The 24,832-nt window shown below is 43.4% G+C and overlaps 6 protein-coding genes across 6 annotated transcripts; 4 read left to right on the forward strand and 2 right to left on the reverse strand.

Moving 5' to 3' along the window:
- Positions 1–266: 266 nt before the first annotated feature.
- On the forward strand, positions 267–4,568 carry Bcpsy2. Its single transcript, XM_024690153.1, has 6 exons — positions 267–789; positions 919–1,033; positions 1,088–1,172; positions 1,250–1,308; positions 1,380–2,693; positions 2,743–4,568. Exons 1-6 carry the CDS (start codon positions 661–663, stop codon positions 3,645–3,647), a joined length of 2,607 nt encoding a protein of 868 aa, XP_024545921.1. The 5' UTR covers positions 267–660; the 3' UTR covers positions 3,648–4,568.
- A 102-nt stretch (positions 4,569–4,670) lies between these two features.
- Positions 4,671–7,503, forward strand: Bcalg5. The gene is made up of 3 exons (XM_024690154.1): positions 4,671–5,667; positions 5,895–6,554; positions 6,749–7,503. The coding sequence occupies exons 1-3, from the start codon at positions 5,545–5,547 to the stop codon at positions 7,142–7,144; spliced, it is 1,179 nt and encodes a 392-aa protein (XP_024545922.1). The 5' UTR covers positions 4,671–5,544; the 3' UTR covers positions 7,145–7,503.
- Positions 7,504–7,981: 478 nt separating this feature from the next.
- Positions 7,982–10,104, reverse strand: BCIN_01g00350 (hypothetical protein). Its single transcript, XM_001547428.2, has 3 exons — positions 9,405–10,104; positions 9,189–9,332; positions 7,982–9,098 (listed from the first exon to the last, which is right to left on the reverse strand). Exons 1-3 carry the CDS (start codon positions 9,516–9,518, stop codon positions 8,439–8,441), a joined length of 918 nt encoding a protein of 305 aa, XP_001547478.1. The 5' UTR covers positions 9,519–10,104; the 3' UTR covers positions 7,982–8,438.
- Positions 10,105–10,517: 413 nt separating this feature from the next.
- Positions 10,518–13,141, forward strand: Bcerg1. Its single transcript, XM_001547426.2, has one exon. The coding sequence runs from the start codon at positions 11,147–11,149 to the stop codon at positions 12,647–12,649; it is 1,503 nt and encodes a 500-aa protein (XP_001547476.1). The 5' UTR covers positions 10,518–11,146; the 3' UTR covers positions 12,650–13,141.
- Positions 13,142–15,525: 2,384 nt separating this feature from the next.
- Bcpfy1 lies at positions 15,526–17,503 on the reverse strand. Its single transcript, XM_024690155.1, has 5 exons — positions 16,839–17,503; positions 16,703–16,718; positions 16,551–16,635; positions 16,231–16,374; positions 15,526–16,068 (listed from the first exon to the last, which is right to left on the reverse strand). The coding sequence occupies exons 1-5, from the start codon at positions 16,849–16,851 to the stop codon at positions 15,934–15,936; spliced, it is 393 nt and encodes a 130-aa protein (XP_024545923.1). The 5' UTR covers positions 16,852–17,503; the 3' UTR covers positions 15,526–15,933.
- A 2,889-nt stretch (positions 17,504–20,392) lies between these two features.
- Positions 20,393–24,826, forward strand: BCIN_01g00380 (hypothetical protein). Its single transcript, XM_024690156.1, has 2 exons — positions 20,393–22,397; positions 22,448–24,826. The coding sequence occupies exons 1-2, from the start codon at positions 21,291–21,293 to the stop codon at positions 24,302–24,304; spliced, it is 2,964 nt and encodes a 987-aa protein (XP_024545924.1). The 5' UTR covers positions 20,393–21,290; the 3' UTR covers positions 24,305–24,826.
- The last annotated feature ends 6 nt before the right edge of the window (positions 24,827–24,832 follow it).

Consider the following 24,832-nt stretch of genomic DNA (forward strand, 5'->3'; position numbering starts at 1 on the left):
GATAAGATCCATCAATAATATCGACTTGTGCATTCCACCCAGGCAATCTGCTGGACATGGTGTTTTCAGGGTCCAAACGATGTATTCCTGTATATCTTCCCAACCCCAAACCCAAAATCAATCCGTGGCCGTATTCCTCGTGTGTATATGACTTGACATGTCCGTCGCCGTGTAAATGATTGTTGTGGCCGCTCCCATTTCTATATTTATCGCATCGTGCCGTGCTTCGCTCGACAGAAACTTGCTTGTCTTGCCTCATCTTACCTGGCACCTCTTTAGCGAGGGAATTAAATGTAAGGTGTGAGCGTGTAAAGTTAATCAGTTCCACTTACAATTTCATCATCCCGAACCCGCACGCCAACAAGCAGATGAATTAACCCGCACGACAATCCGAACCCATCGCAATTCATCCCGATCTATTCATTGCGAGTAATTATCACCGTCGCTTACTGTATTCCTTTCTTCTCTCATCGTCGAGAGCTCATCCCATTCCCTGAACCAACTTCTCAGGTACGCGCGATTCCGAGGCGCAAACAATCCACGGTGGCGTCCGTTCTCACCCAAACGCAGTCGCAACTGTCTCTTCAACAACACTTAGATATCTCGTCGGAGGTCCTGGAATACGTGCAAGAGGAACTGGAGGGGGAACCACAACCTTTGATGATGGCGCAGGCAGGAGGGCCTAATCAAAATCCGCCAAATGACAAGAGAAGGGTCAAGGTCTATGAGTTGCGCGATGGCGACTGGTTTGATAGAGGCACTGGCTTTTGCAGAGCCGACTTTATGGTGGTACGTTGATGCTTTCTTCTCTCAATCTTCACCCATCCATCTACTGTCTGCGCGCCGATTGTTCTTGTCCTTATCTTGCTCTCACATCTCCGTCGGGACTTGTTGCCTAACCACCCTGAACATATATAGGATAATGGCCCCGAAAAATCAGACCCTAGAGTAATGGTGCAGTCGGAGGATCAGCCAGGGCGTATACTTCTAGAGACTAAGATCGTTAAAGGAGATGAATTTCAGAAACAGCAAGGTATTTTGGATCAGCGCATGATTCCCACATTTCATACTAATGCGTGCCATGCAGAAACGCTCATAGTATGGACAGAACCGGATAGTGAGATGGATATGGCTCTCAGCTTTCAAGAAGCAGAGGGCTGCACGGCCGTGTGGTAAGTGGCATGTCGCGATTAACGCGTCATACGATGGTAGCGCATCTGAGCATTTTTCTGACGGTTGATTATTACAGGCGTTTTATCAATAATATACAAACGACCTTGGGTGGACATGGAGGAATTAGTATTGAGGGTAAGTTTAGCAACCTAAAATTTCAAGCATGACATCTCGTTTGCCTTCATGGTGCTTACAATTTCCTATAGAAGATATTATATCTGATGACAACATCCCCGAGCTAAACATTCCAACGTCTCTCCCCAATCCTTCACTAGGTAACCTGCCCGAACTGGAAATGCAATTAAGACAATTGAACAGCTCAACATCCGGACGCGAAGCCCTTACGAAATTGGTCATCAACGAAAACTATATCCGAAGATTGATACCACTGGTCGAAATAGCAGAAGATATGGAGGATCTACCAAGTCTACATCGACTTTGCAACATGATGAAGATAATAATTTTGCTGAATGACAATGCAATAATTGAGCATATCGTTACGGATGAGGTGGTTATTGGTGTTGTCGGAGCTTTAGAGTACGATTCGGATTTCCCAAGTCATAAGGCCAATCATCGACTTTGGTTAGGCAAAAAGGATAGATATAAGGAAGTTGTTGAGATACCCGATGAGAACATCATGAGGAAGATTCACAATACGAATCGATTACAGTATCTCAAGGATGTTGTACTCGCCCGAATCTTGGATGACCCAACTTTCTCAGTTCTTAACGGCCTTATTTTCTTCAATCAAGTCGAGATTGTCCAATATCTACAGAATAACACGGCAGTTCTCAAGGAACTTTTTGGCATTTTTGGAAACCAAGAGACAGACCAGGAAAGGAAGAAAATGGCTGTACTTTTTATACAGCAATGCTGTGCTATCGCGAAGAATTTGCAACCACCAGGACGACAAACGCTGTACAATAATTTTTTGAGTCATGGTCTTTTATCTGTCATTAACTTTGCTCTCAAACACAATGACGTCGGGGTGCGAGTGGGAGCCACAGATGTATTGGTTTCTATGATTGATCACGATCCTCAAATGATTCGTCAAACCATATTCCGACAAATGGCTGAGAAGCAAACTCTGCTAACTGATTCTCTGATCGATCTTCTTCTCGTGGAAGCGGATTTGGGTGTAAAGGCTCAAATAGCGGATGCGATCAAGGTTCTTCTCGACCAAGGTAGTCATGTAGGACCATTGGAAGGACTCTCAAAAGCCAATGGTGCTGAATATGCAGCTCGAATTCGAAACCAAACAGATCCCCAGCATGAACTTTTCCTCAATCAATTCTATGAAGAATCAGCGAAAAAATTGTTCAAACCTTTAGTGGATTTGAAAGGGCGCGAGGATATGAACTTTACTGTCCATCAAGTATCTTTATTCATTTATTTGATAGAGATTCTCTGCTTTTTCATCAGACAACATATGCACCGCAGCAAATACTTTGTGCTATCAGAAGGATTAGCTCAACGCATCTCTCAACTTTTGGGGAGTCCAGAGAAGTACCTAAAATTAAGTAAGTTACTGTATGCTTGATAGCCTTCAACTTTACTAACAAACTCTAGCTGCATTGAAGTTCTTCCGAAATTTGGTTGGTTTACAAGATGAATTTTACAATCAACAGATGATGCAAGATCATCTCTTTGAGCCAGTTTTAGACCTTGTTATTGAAACAATGCCTAGAGATAATCTTTTAAATTCGGCATGTTTGGAGTTCTTCGAGTTCATTAAGAATCAAGGTTCTAGTACAAGGGTTTTGGTCAACCATTTGGTGGAAAACTATCGAGGAAAATTCGAGTCGATCACCTATGTTGACACTTTCACAAATTTCATTACAAGGTATGATAATAACCAAGGATTTGCATCGAGTATGGAAACTTCGTTCCTCGATACCGAAGATGAAAGTCCGAAGAGACCTGAAACAGGTAGAGGTAGTAGATGGGGCTCAGGTATCAAGGACTTGGATGCCGATGAAGAAGCCTATTTCAATACTTCTGATGATGAAGAGGAAAAATCTCAAGACCAGAGTTTGACAAATGGGGAACCACCTGTTTCGCAGCCTTTGGTTGATTACCCATCGGATGAAGAAAATGAAAATTCGGAAAATGATATTTCTGTAGGTATAACCTCTGCTCCACTGAGTCGGAGCCCTTCGCCAAAGCCATTAGCTTCCAAAGATTCCAGTGGAGATGAGTTGGTATTAACTCCTACCTCTTCCACGCCAACTCCACCAGAAAGATTATCGGAGAAACGCAGGAGAGAAGAAGATGAAGAAGATGAACTCGGCAAACTCTCCCATCACAAACGAAGAAGCTCTACCAGTTCTACAACATCAACAAATAGCGTGTTGAGGAGGAAACAAAGCTTTAACAAAACTCGAGATGGTAATAATGGACCTAAAAAGATTGCAATCAGTTTGACTCCAGCTATCAAAACTGGTGGCGATAGCCCTGGTGGCAGTGCAAGTTGACATGCTATTACTTTGATTTCCAAATCTTTGTTAATGGACGATTAAGATTCTTCGGAGGACATGGGCGCTATTAATTGCACGAAATGGAGTTTGGGCGAAAGGAATGGAGGGAAATGGAATTGTTGCTGATTGATTGATATGAACATTCACCCAATTCCAATCGGTGACTGTGATTGCTTTATTGGTTTGCTTTTATTTTTGGCGCCAATATTTCAATTTTGCTTGCATCAAGATTCTTGGCTTTGGCTTGATTTTTTCGCTTTGGTTGAAAGGATGGGGGGAAACTTTGCGGAATCACTTGATTGTCAATTACTTGTACAGTAGAATTGGGACAGCGATATTTCTGGGAATGAATGGATGGATAGGTGGGATGGGAGGAAATCAAATGATTAGGGAAGGAAGGGGGAGAGAAAAGAGGAAAGGAAAAGATGAGAACAGATGAGTTGATATCAGATGAACGATATTTTCTCTGTCAAATAGATGTTGACATTGATAACAGTATGAAATGAACATCTCCAGCATCTTGATTGTTTGTTTTTGAATGGGTTTGATGCTAGAACTAGAAATGTCCTATTGGGAAGTGATGAATGAATGATATTGACACGTGTTTTATTTTTAATTTATTTTATCAGAAATCTGTTCTCTCCCCTTTCCCTTTTCCATCCCATTATCTCGTGTCTGAGGGCCTCGGTCTTTACATCTTGCCATCCATACTCATCATTTCTTCCAACCTCACCTCCCCATATTATATTTCCTTCGCACATACATAGGCACATAGACAGTGATAGGCAAGGCTACGCACGAGGATACGAGAAACAGACAGGGCTGGCTGGCTGGCTGGCTGGCTGGCTACCGGACCCGACGTACGTACTGGGTAGGTAGAGTATACAGGCTCGATGGGATGGACAGGTAATCAAGCCACGAACTGCCGCGTCAGCCAATCCGGTCGGGGTGGTGGCATTCGTAAGGGTTGATGGGCGGAGACGCTTGGACCAGGCTTGGATGTGGATGGGGATGGGGGGGGGGATGGGGCTCTCGGGCTCGGGGGCTGCATGTAATGTGTAATGTAATATAGTGTAGTGTAGTGTAGTGTAATGTAACAGTTTACGGGGTCGTGGGTTTTGTTTTGGAGAACGTGTTCTTATGTGCGATTGAGATTTGAGATTGACTGATTGATTGATGGGTTCCAATTGATTGTTTTTATTATTTTATATATTTTATGTTTTATTTATTGGCTGGTTTATCTGTCTCTCTGTCTGTCTATCTGTCTCATTCATTCATTTGTTTGTTTGGGGTTTATCTATCTTACCTACCTACCTACCTACCTACCCGGCTTGTTGCTTGGTGATTCGTGTGGTTGTGTGGTTGTGTAGATATATTAGATACATACATACATACATACATTCCTCTCTGACATTCTGCGGATTGGGTTGGAAAAACGGCAAAATCAGAGGAACCCAGAGACTGAGAGGAATTGGTGGAATTGGAGGGGGGGATTGAATGTTTAAGCTGCTAAGCTAATAAGCTAAGCTGAGCTGAGGGGAAATTGTCATTGTAATCGTACTTGCGATTGCGATTGGGATTGTGAGTGCAGGTTTGAAGAATCGAGAGTTTGCGCGATAGAACGAAAGGACGGACGGACGGACGGACGGACGGTGGATTTGGAGAGGCAGTTCGATTTCATTTATTTGGTTGATTGATTGATTGATTAGTTGATTGATTAGTTGATAAATCCAAACTCACATCTGCGGAGTTCCTGGCGGATTTCAAAGATTCGAATTCGAATTCGAGTGAGGAAGGGAAGAGATAAAAGAACGAAAAGGAAAGGAAAGAAAAGGAAAGGGAACGAAGATAAAGGGTTCTTTCTTGATACTCTACTCGGACTTCGATCTTCGATATGGACGGGTTACTGGAACTTCCGGTGCAGATACTAGGGGGGTTGTGGGAGGTGGTGAGGGATACGCCGGTGCATGTGTTGGGGGTGATTTTGATCGGGTTGTTGGGTTTGGGTTTGGGTTTGGTGAGTTTTGTCCTTTCTTTTCTTTTGGAGGGGGGGGGTTGGGGATTACAGTTATGAGAGAGAGGGAGAGAGGGAGAGAGAGAGAGAGAGAGAGAGAGAGAGAGAGAGAGAGAGAGAGAGAGAGAGAGAGAGAGAGAGAGAGAGAGAGAGAGAGAGATTCTCTGCGATGGAATTAAAATCTCATACTTTGAAAGTTTTGGAAATCTTGCTAATACTCTACCCATCAGATATACGCCCTCCTCCTCCTCGTCGCGCCAGTCCCTAGACCTCCATACCCATCCGAAAAAACATACATCACAACCACTCCATCCGGAACCACCGAAACCAAGCCCCTCACCTGTTGGTATGATTCCTGGGTCGCGCATCGCGAAGCCTCGGTTTCGAAAAGCGATTCTTGCCCTGCAAACACTATCCGCACCGGCGCCATCGAGCCCGCAACTCTCGAAATGAGTCTGGTGGTCCCGGCATACAATGAAGAAGAACGCCTCATCGGCATGTTGGAAGAAGCGCTTTCGTTTCTCGATACGACATATGGACGAGTGGCGCGCGGAACGGGAACAGGCACAGGCTATGAGATTTTATTGGTGAATGATGGGAGTCGCGATCGCACGGTCGAGATCGCGTTGGATTTTTCGCGGAAGAATGGCTTGCATGATGTTTTGAGAATTGTGACGTTGGAGGAGAATCGCGGGAAGGGGGGTGCGGTGACGCATGGGATGCGACATGTGAGGGGTGAGTATGCGGTGTTTGCGGATGCGGATGGAGCGAGTCGGTTTGCGGATTTGGGAAAACTTGTAAAGGGGGTTAGAGAAGTGGTGGATGAGGAGGGGAGAGGTGTGGCGGTGGGAAGTAGAGCTTGGTTGGTGGGAAGTGAAGCGGTTGTTAAGGTACTTCTTCTTTCTTTCATTTCCCCCTTTTTCTTAATGCATCACTCCATTGGGGACGGAAATTGGTAGCGTAGCGGGAGGAAAACATTTCATGTTTTCTTTTCTTGACTATACTATATTTCCTACTTCCACTTCCACAAATCCCCCTTTTAACCTTCCCATCAAACCCCCCAACTAACATCCCCCACCCCCAGCGTTCCGCCCTCCGCAACACCCTAATGCACTCCTTCCACCTCCTACTCCGACTCCTCACACCCCCCGCCACCTCCCGCATCCGCGACACACAATGCGGATTCAAACTTTTCACGCGCGCCGCCCTCCCACACATCATCCCGTACATGCATGCCGAGGGCTGGATTTTCGACGTCGAAATGCTCATGTTGGCTGAGAGTGCGCCGGGGGTAGAGGATGCGGAGAAAGGAAAAGGAAATGGAGGAAAGGCAAAAGGCATCAAAGTTTCCGAACAACCGATTGCGTGGCAGGAGGTCGGAGGCAGTAAATTGAATGTGATGTGGGATAGTTTGGGCATGGCATGGGGATTGGCGGTTTTGAGAGGGGGGTGGGGAATGGGTGTTTGGAGGAGGAGGTGAGATTTTTGGGGGGGTGGGGGTTTGTGCTTGGGATTGTCGGGTAAGATGATGCTGTTGATGGGATGGGATGGCTAGCTAGCTAGCTAGCTACCTGGCTACTTGGTAGATAGATAGATAAATGAGTAGATAAATGGGCGTACGTATGTATGTATTATGCATGTATGCAAGGATAGATAAATAGACGGGCAAGCTGGGAATCTCACATGCGTTATATTATGGATGTATGTGTATACATATAAAATGAGAATGAGAATGAGAAAGAACAAGAACAAAAAAGAGAACCGAAACGAGAATAAATCAACATGAAAGTTGAAATAAAGATACTACTATTACTACTACTACTACTACTACTACTACTACTACTACTACTCCTACTACTCCTACTACTCCTACTACTACTAGAAAAGAGAAAACAAAACAAGACAAGGGACTTCTTTCATATTTTGTTATGTGGACTGTGGACTGTGGATTGTGGATTGTGGATGGATGGATACACATACAATACGGTATATAGTATATAGTATATAATATCCCAGGCCTTTCTTTCTTTCTTTCTCTCCCTCTTTTATTAGTTTCTTCTCGGAAGGGCGGGGGGGGAAGTGTGTATGTATAGATACTCGAGAAGTATGATTGATTGGCATCTTGGAGGAATAAATTTATGTTAGTTTCTTTTCGAGAGGTGAAAAAAGTGTGTATGTCTACCTATATATGATGTATATTATATATACCTAGGTGTATTGTATGTATGTATATATGTATGTATGTATATTATATATACTCGAGAGATATAATTAACATCTTTGAATACTAAAGATTGTTATCTTTGAGGAACAAAGTTGCTAAATTACAATACCATGCATTCAAAAGTACAGAAACAATAATGATAGATTCAATAAAAAGTGTATTAATTAGGTATAAGTACGTGTGTAATCTACAAAAACGAAAGAAGAAGAATTTCATACATCTCCCCTCTCCTCTTCCCCCAACCCAACACCTGCATTATATGTATGCACATCTCTGGATAGTAATTGGATTTCCGGCAATTTCGCAGAAATCTCAAAATACTATACCCTTATTACCAGAACATAAGTTTGTGAATCTCTCATCTATCATCTCTCGTAGTCATCTAATCCTTTTTCTGTTCATCCATCTGGATGGACCTGTGTATCCACAACCTTGTGAATATTTCGTCTTTCCCAGAGATCAAATGAGCCCATTGAAGTGGCCTATGACTTGACATGTACAGCCTCCACTTCCCTATTTGACCAGGGTAGGAATACGGTAAAGTAAACATTTACTGAGCCTTCTTTGCAACCTTTGCTTCCTTTTCCATCTTTCTCTCTCTTCTTCTCTTAGCAGCTTCAGGTCCACTCTCGGTATCCAAAACATAATCCCACCATCTGAAACTACTTGCGTAGTTTCCGATAAACTTCTCATGATGGGTATCATGATGTTCAGCGCCAGCCCAGAAAGGCAAGAAATGATGCAAAGACCAAGGAAATTCATAACCACTGTGAGCATCAATGGCTTGGAAAAGTCTGCACACAATCCAAATATACATAGTCAAGATGTGAAGATTTCCGGTGAACATAACCCAAAGAATGGGAGAACCAACTGTACCGAGACCGAGGACCATAACTTCGATTGGTGATGCGTATTCGGCAGCGAGACCAAAGGGCGCAGAGTATTGATGATGAATTTTGTGAATTTTCTTGTAGAGCCATCCGTAGTGCATGGCGCGATGCATCCAATAATGCCAGGTGTCTTCTAGAACGAAAAAGATGGCGACTTGGTAGGCAATGGTGAAGAGAGATGGGAAAGGAACATCAGTACCCATTCCAAAGTATTTGGCCATTGGGTGGAAGAGGTAAATTTGAGGAAGTTCGACAGTGAAATGGGAGAGGAGAACGAGTTTTGTGCATGTCCATTGTTCGGCGGCGGTAGGGATTTTATTCTGGAGGGAGAAATGGTTAGCGAATGTTAACTTGAGATGTTGATACTGAAGTTTCTGTAGGTGTGACGAGAGGAATTGGAATTGTCTTACCCCTTGAATCTTGTATTTGTTGAAGTACGGAATTTGATCGATGATAATCCAAGGAAGACTTCGACCAAAGTAAAAGACTTCATGCATCACAAAACTCATGATGCCAGTGGCAAGGACATCATTTTGCATGTACGCGTACCAACTCTATTGAATAATTAGCAGGTGTCCTTGGGAGATGGTTGACGATATCTGGACACAAAGCCAAGATGCACTTACCGCCCAGAGTCTTTCAAAGATGTTGAGGTGAACATTGTATTTGCTCAACTCGTCATAAATACCCAAAAAGGTTTCTGGAGTTGCAGCAATGGTGGCATTGGATAGGACATCCATAGCTGCGAGTTTAGCTATGGGAAAGGGAAGAGGGAAATCCAAAGAATGAAGGAATGGAGTTGTAGCCAGAAGGAAGAAAAGAAGGAGGAGGAAGGTTTTTGTGTCCAGTCCAGTGCTACTAGTCAAGCAGAAGCGTGTCAGGGTAGAGAATGAGATTAGATTGACTGATTGATAAATAGTTTATTTTAATATGGATGGGATGGGATGGGATGGGATGGATTCTTTCTCTGGTGTCTGTCGAACCACAATTGGCTATCGGAAGGGAAAATTCCCGGTAAGGGTAAGGTGTCGGTCGATGCGAGCGTGGGCGTGGGTACGGGTAAGGGTACGGCTCTTGCTTGATTGGGTAAAGGAGAGCCAGAAATGATTCATTCAGCCTTTTGGGGAGGGCGTGTCACGTGCACGGGTGGTCTGGCTCGAGCATGGACAGTGCGGAGCGTGATCTTGCGTGTTATCGGGATTTGAGATACCGATGGGAGGATGGATGGGATCATGTTGGGTGAGAATCAAGTGACAATCAAGTGACCATCAAGCGATAAATGAGCTGGTGTTTGAAACCGACGCTGCAGGTATCGATGATTGGCTCTTCGGGATATGAAATGTGTTCCTTCGACGCGTCTCACTGGCGTATATCAAATTCTGATTACATAATACCTGGGCAAGTACTGGGCAAGTACTCGTCGCATGCATTTCTCCCAGTAATCCTCAGCCTTTGCCTCTCTTCGTGTTCGTACCTGAAAATCCATCCTGATCCAATCAAGTCCCTTCCCAGCGCTACCCCTTTTTTGACTTTCCCTTGCATTCTAGTCCACTTTCCCGATTTCTTCTGGAATGCGATTACATAATCAGCAGAACTTTCACTCTGGCACTTCTTCTTCTTCTGTTCCCGATGCCAAGCCAACGTCGCTTAATCATCACTGTCCATTGGACATCTCGGCCAATCACCGTCCACACCGGGACATAGAAATTCCCTACCGCCACATCGCATTTGGTCAGGCAGGGGTTCAACAAGCGTACCAGGCCAGGTATGATTTTTTATCTTTCATATGATAATGCTCTGCTTTCCTAGGTACGGTACCGCACTCCCTCCCTCCACGGGCTAGAAAAGTCTAGAAATGAGCGAGCGAATAGAGACGGCCAGGATAGGATAGGTGGATGGGCATTTTAATCGTAAGATTTCACGTTGGAAACATAATATACTCATCATCAGTCAGTTCATGTTGGCCAGAGAGAGCGAGAGAGCGAGAGAGAGGAAATCAGCTCATTCTTTATTGTTTTGTTGATATATACTTACATACCTACATACATACACACATCGCATTTTGATTTCTTAAAATCCCTTTTTTTCCTACACCTACCGACGGTTCATGACGGGATATGTTATATGCTGCTTCCAAACATTCATTCATTCATTGCGCATTCACTCATATGATTCATTGATTGATCGATCGATTGATTCACACTCAAGAGTCATATACGAATAATTGCTGTCATACCTGCCTTCCCTCTTCCTCTTATTGTCGCAGATATTATATCTGCAAACTTACCGCCTACACACTTCCATACCTATCTACTTGTCTACAACATCCTCAACTCTCACATACCAAACCCCCAAATCCGATTCCAAAATGTCAAAACCCTACTCCATACAAGCCGCCAGTGAAGAAAGACGTCGCGTCTACCACGAAGCAGATGTAGTCGTGGTCGGCGCCGGTATATTTGGTTGCGCAATAGCTTATGCACTTGCCCAACAAGGTCGCAGTGTCATTCTTCTCGAACGTTGGCTTAAAGAACCCGATCGTATAGTCGGCGAACTGCTCCAGCCAGGTGGTGTTTCCGCACTCGAGAAACTTGGTCTCGCACATTGTTTAGAAGGGATCGATTCGATAAGGGTGAAAGGATATGAAGTTATATACCATGGAACACCCGTCACCATACCTTATCCACCAAATGCTGGCGCAGCACAAGAAGGAGGATTCAAAGCATCGGAGAATGAAAAAAGTGCCAGACCAGAGGGAAGAAGTTTTCATCATGGAAGATTTATTTCGCAATTGAGGAAAGCGTGTGCAAGTCAGCCCAATATTACAATTGTCGAAACAGAAGTCACAGAAACCATAACTGGTGGGCACAACTCAACTCAAGTTCTCGGAGTCCACACACGAACTACCAATCCATCTACGGGCGAAAAAGAAGCAGATTGTTATTTTGGCCATCTCACCATCATCGCAGATGGATATGCCTCCAAATTCCGCAAGCAATACATCAACAAAACTCCCATTGTCAAAAGTAAATTCTACGCTCTAGAATTAATAGATTGTCCCATGCCAGCTCCCAATCATGGAATCGTAGTCCTCTCGGACGTCTCCCCAGTTCTCCTCTATCAAATCGGTACCCACGAAACTCGCGCTCTAATAGATATTCCCGACAATACTCCTGCTGCATCTGCCGCTGCAGGTGGCGTACGAAATTATATTCATACCGTCGTCCTCCCAATCTTACCGCCACAAGTTCGACCCTGTTTCCTCAAAGCCCTTGAAGATGGCAAAATTCCCCGCAGCATGCCAAACAGTTTTCTCCCTCCATCCACGCAAACCCAAAAAGGAGTTCTTCTCCTTGGGGATGCAATGAATATGCGTCATCCTTTAACTGGCGGTGGCATGACTGTAGCCTTCAATGATGTTGTTCTCCTATCCTCTTTACTTTCTCCATCCAACATCCCAAATTTAAACGACACGGTCGCTATAAGTAAAGCTATGAAAGAATTCCATTGGCGTCGCAAATCTCTTTCTTCTATCATCAATATCCTCGCCCAAGCTCTCTATGCACTTTTTGCAGCTAATGATCCACAACTTAAGACATTACAAAAAGGATGCTTTTATTATTTCAAAAGAGGAGGGAATTGTATTGAAGGTCCTGCAGGATTATTGGCGGGAATTATTAGACAACCGTTAGTATTGATTTATCACTTTTTTTCAGTGGCAGTATTAGCGATTTGGATCTTGATGGGAGATATTATGGGAGGAATAAAAGGATTTTGGAAGGCTCCTTGGGCAATAGAACAGAGTATGGAGGTTTTTTGGAAGGCGTGTGTGGTTATCGTTCCATTTATGTGGAGCGAGTTGAGAAGTTAAGGGGTGCATGTTTTGAAGTGGTGTGGGAAAGAGAAGAGAAAGGAAGAAAGCTGTAATGTTTGATGAAGAGATGATGAGGTTATTTGATGTGGTTGACGATTAGAGGAAGATGCACATGATATACTCAAGATGATGAAAGTTCTTCATGGCTTGACATTCATTATGATGTATTGTGTTTCTGATAGCGAGCGAAGCTTTATGTGTTTATGGCATGTTAATGAGCGTTTAATGGATTGAAGTGGAAGAGGTGAAAAGAAGAAGAGGAAGAGGATAGAACAAAAGCTGTATTGAAATTCTTGAGATTCTTCCTGGAATTCATAGAATACATCTGTATGCATGCACGGAGTACTAAATAGAGAGAGAGAGAGACAGAAAGATTCTACATAACTTATAATTAATCAACAAATATAATAATACTAAGTCTGGTTTTTAACATTATTCTTATGATTCGAGTTTTTGTATTATATAATATCATGGATATAATATTATCTAACTCCTTCATCTCCTTCATTTTTTTCTATTTATTACAATCTCCTCCACCTATTATAATCTCACAATGTTCTTCTTCCCTATTACTACTATCTATTTTCTTTTATTCCCTTTATCTCTTTTACTCATTACCATACTATAACTCTACAATCCACCCTATTATCCATCCGCTTTTCAAAACGAAGCAAAACGAAGTAACTATTCTCTTCCCTCTCTTCTCTGTTCTCTCTCCTCTCTTCTCTCTCTAAAATCCATCCTATTCAATACTCAAATTCCTATTCTTTATATACAGTACATCTTTACCACTTTATCATTACTTTCGATTCTTTACATGTTTTTTTATTTGTTTTTTCAAAAGGTGAGGATTTAGATATTTAGATATTTAGATATTTAGATATTTAGATATTTAGATATTTAGATATTTAGATATTTAGATATTTAGATATTTAGATATTTAGATATTTAGATGTATGTTTTTTTTCAAGTTGATTTTATTATATCTGTTTTCTTCTTCTTCTTCTTCTTCTTCTTCTTCTTCTTTATACTTGTCTCTTTTATAGATATGTTGTCTTGAATATTAATATATATAATTCTATATTTTTCTCTTTCTCTAATTTTCTCTCTTCTCATCTTTCTCCCTTGCCTCTTCCACACCCTCAACTCTCTTTCTTTCTGTTTCCTCTTCATTTCTTCTTCAACTTGAATACACATGTTAGAATTTAATAAAACCTTTATATCTGTTTATAATCTTTTTTTCTTCTACTTCTATTTTCATTTCTCATCTAACTCAATTCATATTTATATAAATTCACAACTCCCACGCCTTCTCTTTTATAATCCATCTATATCTATCTCCCCAATATATAATACACACTACTCCCCATTCCATCTCCTCATCCTCACCCATCTATCTACCTACCACTCCAACCCTCCTCGCTCTCCTCAAATACTCTATATGAATAATCAATAAACTTCGTCTCTTTCTTTTTCCCATCCTCACCCTCGTCTTCATTATAACAACTACCACTCATCCATTCATCTACATCCCTCCCTCCTTTCCTTTCCTTTCCATCCATAAATCTCCCCTATCGATTCATTCATCCATCCATTCATTCATCCATTTATACACTCCCCCCTTCCCCCCATCTAATTCTCATCCCAAGCCCAATCCCAATCTCCATCACTATCATCAATAACATTACGAAAAACCCAAAAAATCCCCAAACCCAAAGAGAAGAGCCAGAACGAAACCTCTCAAAGCCCCCACCCACCCTCAAAAGTCAACCCCAAACCCAAAATCAAAAGAGCGATATACTCACTTCCTCCTTCCGCCCTCCTATAATTTACCCTACCGTACAGAAAATCAAGTATCTCGCTTCTACCCCCTTTTACCACTATAGAGAAAATTGATTATTCATTTATATATTCATAACCTCGTCCATCCATCTATCCATCCACAGCGTCCCAAATTAATCTACAACCTAGCTCCTTCATAACCTCTCTCCTCTTTGATCAGTTGCTCTTATTAGGCAATTTCTTCTTCTCGTCCTTTCTCCTACTCCCTCTCCCTTTCTTCTTCTTAACCAATCCCTCTTATTCTGCACCACCCCGTTTTACCATCCTCATCTTCATCCTCACCCTTTTTTGAATCAGTTCCCTTTCTTCAGAAATTCCCTCTTTCATTATCTACATCCTCCTCCGCCATCATACTGATACTCATCCTCATCCTCATCCTCATTCACAACCTCATCATGATTCTCATCCTGATCTTTTACCAGGCATCTGGCCAGACACTCATCCAGCCAAATAGCCACTCAAACTACCCACCCACTCAGACTACACATCCAGATTCTACATCCAAAAACTAATACCAATACCAATCTCAATCTCAATATTTGTAAGAACAACAAAAACAACAACAGCAATAACAGTATAAAACTGACACTAACACTACCAACTTACACAAACAACCTACCACACACACTATCTATGCTAATATCTCCTCTCCTCCTCTTCCTTTCCCCTCTCTTCCCTCCCTTTCCCCTCCAACTAAAAGACGAAAGAGAAGGTGTAATATACCACAATATTACAACAAACGCCCAAGTGACTGAATAGACAACTACCTACCTACCTACCTACCAACCAACCTACCAAATCCTCACTCCATGTCCTCCACCCCTCCCCCTCTCCATTCCCTACACCCATCTTCCACCCCCAAGACTTCACAATCGCATTCAACAAACCTCCACATCCCAAACTTAAGTTTTTCCATTCCTCCCCTTCCTTCCTTCCTCCTCTTCCCAATCCAACAATTCACACAATCACATATACCACTCAACCACTTGAATCAAGAAAAGTATAAAAAAGCAAACGAACCAACGACGACATACACAAATAGGTAAACAGGAATATAATATGATAATTGTTTTTTAGAATAATTTCAAAATTGCATATGAATCTTTCCATCATTAACCATTCATATATTCCATTCATGAAAAGAAAATCGATACTATTCTAGTATCTTTACTTCCCTCCCATATTCCTCCTTCACCCACCACACATCATCCACCACTCATCACCTATCATTTCCATCCACTAGTTCTTCATTCATCTACCTTCCAATATGCAAACCTCCCTCAATTCCATCCTCAAACATCCATCATAACATCATCATCGTCATCATCATCATCATCATCATCACCAACTTAGCAAGAGATCAAGAAAGATCAAAAAAATCGCAGAAAAGATTCGGCAGATGAGAAATCCATTGTTTAATATTTAACAGCAGAGGATATTTAGTAGCCAACTTTAACGAGATAATCGACCAATTTTTGAACAGTCTCGGCGGTGTTTCCGGCGATCATTGGGTCGACGTATCGGGCTACGATGATTGCTTGGACAGTTTTACCGATGACGAGACCATCTTTGCCCTAATTTTTGGAGAGTTGAAAATTAGTATATATTCCGTGTATTGATTCAATAAAAAAGTATTTGGATACGCCGTATATTGTGGGTGGTGGTTGTTGAAAAATCGTAGTGTTTTGAAATGACGGTAGACAAGGCTGAGATAATCTATTACAAGATGAACATACCTTTCTAGCATAGAGCATCTTATTATCATCCTCCACCTTTGTAAGAACATATCTATCCTTTGCAATATGTAAACCATTTGCGTATAGACTGTCTGTTTTACCATCAAGTCCGTTTTTGACCTCAGCCATTTCTTCAGGGGTGATCTACATGATTTATGTCAGCGCCTGATATCTGAGTGAGATTTTGTATACGTGTGCTCTATCCGCATTTTCTGATCATAAACCCATCTGCCAATAACCAAACGTAGCCTCGCAGATGTATATGATGAATGGGAGTGAAAACTGGATCGATGTGATATCGAGAGAAGGTGGAATCGTACCGCAAAATCAGGACTGGTGGCCCAGCAAGAGGTTCCCTCCAAATTGTAAATAGCTCCCTTCTCAACATGTCCGCTTCCGCAAAGACTATTATTCCCATCAGTTTCCTATTCGATTTCATCTGCTCTCGTGGTTTGCATCATGGATTTCGTACCTTGTGTCGATATAAGCTATGGGAAATCGTCAGTAAATGCTTCTTTTCCATCGTATTCCAACGACATAGAGGGGTTCCAAGGAGGGGTAACGGTAACCTCAGCTCCACCATGTTAAGAGAAAAAGATTAAACTTACCCTGCCACGACATCTTGTAGATGGTGAAATTTGTTGATGAGAAGATTCTTTCTTTAAATTCGTGCGATGATTTGAATATCACCCGATATTGATCGAGGGATTGAGGAGATGAGTTGGTGATAAATTTTGATGGTGGTTGGATCCAGTTTATGTTTCTGTAGAGTAACGTGAAGGTAGGTAGTAGGTGATGTACCTCGCTTGTTTAGTTTGATGGCTGGCTTTTGGTGGGGTTGGTTGAAATGGATGAGTTGTTGTTTGCGGTGTGTGAAGAAGAAAGTCTTGAAAGATGAATGGATGCAATCATATAAAGTGGCACCTATTTTGTTTTTATTGTGTTTTTGTTTTGTTTTGTTTGTAGTTGTGGAAGTGGAAGTGGAAGTGGAAGTGGAAGTGGTTATGGCAGTAGTTGTGTTGTTGCTATTACACGGTTCTTGGAAGATGGAAGAGAGAAGAGAATAGCAACGGTGAGTGAGGAAGTGTTACTACGTAGACAGGTGGACATATGATGTGAGATATTTTGAATGCAACGGGAGTGAATATGACGAATTCAGTTCAATGTGGTGGTTCTACAATCCTCCTTTCTAGCCACCAGGGACATATCCTGCCTACCTCCAGATCTAGCAAACGACGACTGAATGTCATATCCGCATTAAACGAAACATCCCGCTGTCAAAGCACAATAGAGCATAGCAGTGACGAAATAGATGAGGCTGATTTGGCGTAAAGCTCTTTGGAGGATCTAGATTTGGAACTGTGTGGTTGCTTTACTTGCGTACCGCTAGATGGATTGTACGAGGCGAAGATTAGATGCATCCAAGTAGTTACTTTTACATGTAGCTGCAATACACGAAACGTCTAGAGCTCCGGTTACATTCAACGAGATAGAAAAACGCCTCTGATCTCTGAGAAGTTAGCAATGCTATGTTATGCATAAGTTTACGCAGTGGTCTGAATAAAGCAGCAGATGCAGCATCGGCATGAATCCCTCTCCCTCTCCCTCTCCCTATCCCACATGCTCGGCTCAAGAATATTCACGCCTCTTCGAGTTCCCTTTCCCGTCAGCCCAGCCTCGAGTCTCCCATGGAATGTTCCGCCGGTGAGCAAGACATGCATCGTGAGATGGCAAACGGAGTGTTGATGATCCATCGAACGGATCATAATATACTAACAGGACAGGCACTGCAATCCGAGCATCATACTTGTACGTGGCAATCGACCCCATCCCCTTCGCAAAGAAGAGTCCCCAGAGGAGGGAAATTTGATGACTCTGATATGCCATGAACGGTGAACCTTATATGGCCAACATTGGCGCCATCACAGATCAAAGAGCAGTCTTTTCTCTCGACACAACGAATCGAAACTGTTCTCAAATGGGACCCAAGAACCCGAAGAGCCGAATTAAGATTTTACTTCATCAGCCTTCATATCCACGAACCAATTATTACACTTTCTCTCATTTCACCTTTTCGGTCCATTTTCACAATTCTCCGAGATACATTGTACACACATCCATTTGGAAAAGTCACGCGTATATAAAATGGTTGTCGTCGTGTACAATGTGGATTTCGCAGTGTTTAAAATTGCTTTTAATTTCATAAGACTTCATTTCTGGATTTCCCAACCCATTTTCGGATGCTGGCGAATCTGCGGCGACATGGAGGGTTTCGTTCAGACAGATACTCGGGGTTACATTATACAATTTCCTATCTACTCGATAACTTTTGTGAAAACCTTCTTGAAGCCAGAGTCCAGACATATCTATAGAAATCTTGACCCCAATCTAAATACAACAAATAGATAACAAATAGACAACAGCTATGCAACCCCTCCAAACTCAATCAAGATCATACGATTCTCCCCCAACGTTTCGAAATCTACACCTTATCGTCGCAGATCCTTTGGAAACCCGCTTAGCTATTTTCCAACTGCGGCATCGCGGGCAGGTCTTTTATCGGTGAGAATTGAGAATTTGCTTCGTCATCAGAGATTCATCAAAACACAGGGATTCTGGTGGTGGAGACTCGCTGAAATCTTCTCAATGAAGTTTGTCTTGATTCTCGTATTGGGTGGGATAATGTACGAATACAAAAACTGCATCCAGCGTAGGTTTTGGGAAAGGAGATGATCTGGATTACATCGTTGCTATACCATTCAGTCAGGAGTCCAATTTTCTTTCAGCTGGCTTCCGCAAGCCTATCGATCATAGACAATAGAATAGATACAACATATCAGAATTCCGCTCTTCGGCGCCTGGAAATTACCTTCCCTCTGATCGTTGTTGTTCTGCAGGAGCCGCGCCCCCAGATCGCATCTTTGCGAATATATACCGGTTGCTACGCTGCTTGAAGACCCTGGCTCCTGGATGTGGTAGATCTTACGGGATGGCTGTTAACGCGTGACTGATACATGCGAGGATGTGATTTGCTTGTTTGTGAGCTTAAATCTTTATACTATGGATAACTTCATTTTATCAAAAAACTTGTGTGTAAGAGTAATTTAGGAAAAATTGTGAATACGATGCAAATTCTAGAAGCTGGAAATAGACCAAGTGATCATCGAGATGTTTTCAAGAGAGGAAGGACTTGGTAACGGCAAGGTCTAGGGCTGGATTGCTTGGACTGCTCGATTGTTTCGTCTCAACGTAAAATTCATGCGATGAAGGAGGTAGGCGAGACAGACCCTCGAGACTCGAGAGTCCTTCGAGAGAGACCCTAATACACTAGGTATTCCACGATGCCCAGTAAACATGGAGATCACATCCATGAAATGCTTGTGATGATCTTTGCCTCAAGAACAATCTCCTTCCTAATATTCCTGGCTCCTTACGAAAAGCTCCTCGGAGCTCCTGCCGTTTGGACTACGGAAATGCAGAGATGATGTTACCGCGAGGGCAGCGGAGATTTAAGTACATATGTATTTGGATAGCTGTACCATGCCTGGTCTGTATGACGATGGGTACTAGGTAGGCAGGTAGCGGAATCTTCGCCGTTTCATTAGAAGAGGCATTAGATGCGAGAAGCGCTGGTGAACTAAAATGGCCAAACGGGTCGACATCCAAAGAGTCCAACAGCCAAATCCAGAATATCTACTCATTTGAGCAAACTCAATTCCAGCAGACGCACGCCATTATAGGCAATACGTCAAATATCCAATCTCTCCCACATACACTTGCAGACTGCCTTACCCATTGAGCCTCTCCGTCTCATTCGAGCTGCACACATAAAAGACCCCTCTTCATAACAATTTGGGCAAATATATCTTCATCTTATCATTGGATCACAGCGAGGATTGTAAGATTAATGCATCTCCACAACAAACCTGGTTCTAATCTCTGGGATTCTGATACGCGATCTCATTCGCTTGTGTTCACTGCCAGCATCCCCAAGGCCTCGGTGAGCAAGGAAGACACAGGTTATCATACATTTATCAACCACAGTCAACCAATGCCAATGGCCAATTTTATACCACTGTGTGCAATACACCGGGTGTAAGAACTTTAGGGATGCATGCCAAAATAGCAACTTTATCTGACCGCACAGCCAGATTTTGGGTTTGGGATATCCCAAACATCTTGAAATCCAATTTCCTTCCAGAACAATATCTGTAGTCAACTCCCAGGTACCAGTCAACACAATCATTTGGTACGGAACGGGAAATCTTCCCTGCTCCAAACGACAATCCACTAGGAATTCTAGGAGCAAATCATCTAGACATCCATCTAGACTCCACAACAGGGTAATCTCATCCCATGTCGAAAAGGGCTCAAATCATGGTCAGAATCCTCCCAAGCTTCAATCAGCTACAATCAGCCACTTGAAGGCCCGTCCTCATCCTAGATAGCTGATTCAATGTGCCATTTCAACGTTGGCTACTCATTAAAATTGACAGCTTTTTATGAATATTTTCTATTTTCCTACTTACTGTATGGTCACTGTGAACCCCACTCGCTTGGCCTCGCCTTGTCCAGAGCCAACCCCTTCCCCTTGTCCTCTCTCCAAATCTCCAAATCTCTAAATTAAACGTCCCATCTACCTCAAACAATTACAATATCCCGAAGTACCCCATCTCTTCTTGCCTGCTCTAACTTACAGGGCTGAGAGAGATGTGCGATGCAGCTAACAGATAAGTCATGCAGCATTTTCCTTGAACATTCTTCTTGTTGTTTTCTCCTCTTCGCTGTCACATCTTTGATCTCTTCTCGATTTCTCTCTCTGGTAAAGAGCATTCCACTCTTTTTACTTCTCTGCTTCTCCGCGATTTGTCCTCGCACTTCAAGGGTCTCCTGGTGTAGCCTGTCCACTTCTTTGAGGAATATATTCAATCAATATACTCGTTTCACCATTTACATCAGTCACATCACATTTCATCATCGTCAACAAAGATACTCGAGTGGACCCATTGTATCGGTTCAAAAAGGCACGAAAGTTCAGGCTCAGATCCAGGGTATAAGCTATGTCGAAAAATATAACTAGGTCGAAGTCGGTGATGGCCCGGTTTAGAGGTCGAGATGCAACAGCCTCTAGTGCTTCACTTCACGTTACAGATGATGCACAGGCCAGGGATACCGGTAGCAATCTATTCCAAAAATTCGACCTTGGTCGTGAAGACCGGCATAAACTTCCACAGAGACCATCGACTTCAGGTGGAACAAAAAAGTCGACAGGAAATATCCCCAAGAGGGCTCATACTGTCAAGAGAGAAACACGGGACGATCTATTTTTCAACCCTCTGACAGCACATGGGATAGACGGACCTACGTTTTATAACTTTCCCTTACCTTCTACCCGACCCCCACCTTCACCAGCTGTACCAGCTATGCCCCAAATGGTTGATCCTTTACCACGACCCTACAGTCCTGATTCTATCAAGACAAGTAGGACTGTTAAACCTAACGTTAGTGAACTTGAGATTGGCATGGCACTCGGAAGTCCTTCACATCCACCAGAAAACTGGCAACAAGGTCAACAATCTCTTGGGATGGAACCAGTCCGTAGTCTGGATCCAATGGACGACATGTCTCATTATGCCGATTCTGTTGTTGCCCCGAAGCAAAAGAAAGGTCGGAAGTGGTTTGGGTTATTTGGAAGTAAGAAGGAAAAGACACCTACAGCATTCTATCAACTCAAATCAGAATCACAACAAGAAATCCCAACGAGCGATCCTTCCTCGCCAGAGACGAAACGTACTGGTAGATCTCGTGGCCGTTCAACTTCTAGTAAAACTGGTAAGAAACCTGATATTAAAAGATCGCAAACGGCACCAACAACACCGGGTTTGCAGCCGTCATTCCAATCTTCAACGTCAACAAGTATTCGAGCAGGAACTCCAGATATTCGTGTTCAAGGTCCTATTGGGGTTGAAGTTCTACGATCATACCCTAAAGTACCACCCGAAGGACCAAAACTTGATCTTGCACTTCCTTCGGTGCAGATGGAGAGGTATAGTGTTATGTTTGGGGATATCTTACAGAAACCTTCCACTACCACTTCCTCATTACTTCAAAGACGCCAAGCAACGCTTGATAGGCTTAAGAGTGTTGAAGAAGCACTCGCTACTAAGGTTTGATATTCTTTCTGTCATATTCAAACCACACTAATAATTTGGATCAGGAGGCAGAACTTGAGGCTCGTACAAGAGCACTCACAAAACGTAGGGCTACCTCACCACAACCAAATCACAACAGCCCATCATTCTCTCTCTTTCCAAGCACACCCTCAAGACAAGGCAATCGTGAAAGTTCACCAACAAGAGAAAAGGCGTCGCTACATAGATCCAACACCTCACCCGCCGCCATATCTCCTTCTAGACCTTCATTTGCCCCAGGGTTAGATAATGATCTCCACGCCAATCTTTTATTCAGTGATAAAAACTCCACCGATCAGCGTGGACATGAACATACAGATTCTTCATCAAGTACATCTACTCAGAAACCACTTAAACAATCAACAAGATCATCATCGAAATCTCCAAAATCCAGACCCCAAATCCAATCAGCACGTACTTGGTCACCAGACGAATCTCAACTTTTATCTCCATCATCCGCCGAAGATTCAGAAGCCGACGCGCATTCCATGAATGGCCAAGAAAGAGAAGATTTATATACCACACCGCAACTAACAGCGACTAAATCCAGGTTTGAAGAAAAAGAATCGACATGGCAGATGATAAATTCCAAGAAACAAAATCACGGAGCCCCATCTTCGGTATCGGGATCGACGACTAGTGAAGCTAGCACGGTATCATCATCACATTCTACTTCATCATTCTCGAGTGTACCGGGTGGGTTCAACACAAACACAATACCGATAATGCTCGAGCAAGATAAAGTGAGAGAAAGAGGTTCGAGGAAAGCATCACCAACAAATCTTCCATCTCCTCAAAAGGGCAAAGAGATGAAAATCCCCATCAACTCGACTCCTGGACCACGACCAATCATTTCATCTTTCAATACCGCCACTCGATCATCGGGAAATGCACCTCGTCCTATCCTCAAATCTCCCATATCTGAAGATTATGGTCTCAGACCTCGACCTCGACCTTCAATACAACAATCATCCTCAAGCACATCCCTCATTTCCCCTCGTCCCTCACTCCAAAAATCCCCCATGTCATCAACCATCACCAACCCCAACTCAACATTCTCGCCACGCAAAATCCCCCTCCCCGCCTCTCCCCACCCCCCACGCACCACATCCACCACACCCACCACCGCGGCCCTCCCCTCGCCCTCCCCCCACCAAAAACAAGAATCCACCTCCTCCATCACCCCCTCCCTCCTCTCCCTGCAATTCGACGACGCGGAATCCCTCTCCGTCCCCCACTCCCGCACGCGCGACCCAGAGCAAAAACGTCTCGAATCCGCCGCCGGCGTCTCCATCGCCCGTCAAATCTCCGTCTCCAGACAACAGCGCCAGCTGCTCATCCCGATCAAAACCAGCGGCACGCTATCGAGACGCAATCGCGAGCGATCTCCCGGCCCGGGCTCGGGGGCTCCAAGCCCCGTTTTTGCGAACGCCAAAAAAATCGTCTCCGGGGAGGATGTGACGGCAAAGAAAGGATCGCCGCTGGAAAGCGTGGCAGAGTTGAGTTTTCGCGGGGGCGTGATGGCCTCAAACGGGAGTTCCGCCCCCGCAAATGGGAAGCCGATACCGATCGCGATGGGAATCCATGGAGATGTCAAAGTGAAAGAGATTTCGAAACCGTCAACGCCGACACTCGTCATCGTACCCGGCGTTGAAGAGCAGTGGGGTGCTGGAAGCGCGAGCGCAAGCGCGAGTTCGGGCGGCCTGATGAGCAGTAAAGAGAGAGTGGAAGCGATGATGAAGGGGAGTCGTGGGAGTCCGCTTTTGGGACGGGAGGGTTGGGAGGAGCAGGGCGGGAAATCGTTGAGTGTTTCGCCGAGGACGGAGATGGGGAGTGGGCATCAGAATAGGAGGAGTGAGAGGGTGGTGGTTTTGGAAGCTTGAGTTTAGGGTTGGAGTTTGGTTTGGGCTTGGTTTGAGGAGAAGAAAGGTTGGGGGAAGGAGGAGGAGGTATTATATTATTCATTTATTAATATGTTTTACGGTTTATTTTTTCATCTTTATTTTTATTTTTACATGGTTAGGTCCATCCATTTCTCGTTTCTCATTCTCTTTTATCTTTTATCTTTTGTTCCTGGGAATCCAAGATTCAAGATTCAAGATTCAAAAGAAGAAAGAGGACGGGGAAGGGAATGAGGATGGGGATGCGGAGTCAGGTAGGGAAAGATAGGAAACGGAAAGGAAACGGAAAGGAAAGGAAAGGACAGGAATCAAAGAAATCAAAGGAAGAATATCTTCAAGGGGGCTCGCTCACTCACTCGTCAGTATTAACGAAACGAACAAACGCATTGTTTCATATTTATATTAGTGAAACGGAAAGGAACGGAAAGGGCAGGAAAGGAAAGGAAAGGAAAGGAGAATAAGTAAATAGATAGGTAGATAAAGATCAAATATATCAAAAATTCACAAAAA

The sequence above is a fragment of the Botrytis cinerea genome, chromosome 1, assembly GCF_000143535.2.
Source record: "Botrytis cinerea B05.10 chromosome 1, complete sequence".
Taxonomy (NCBI): Eukaryota; Fungi; Ascomycota; class Leotiomycetes; order Helotiales; family Sclerotiniaceae; genus Botrytis; species Botrytis cinerea.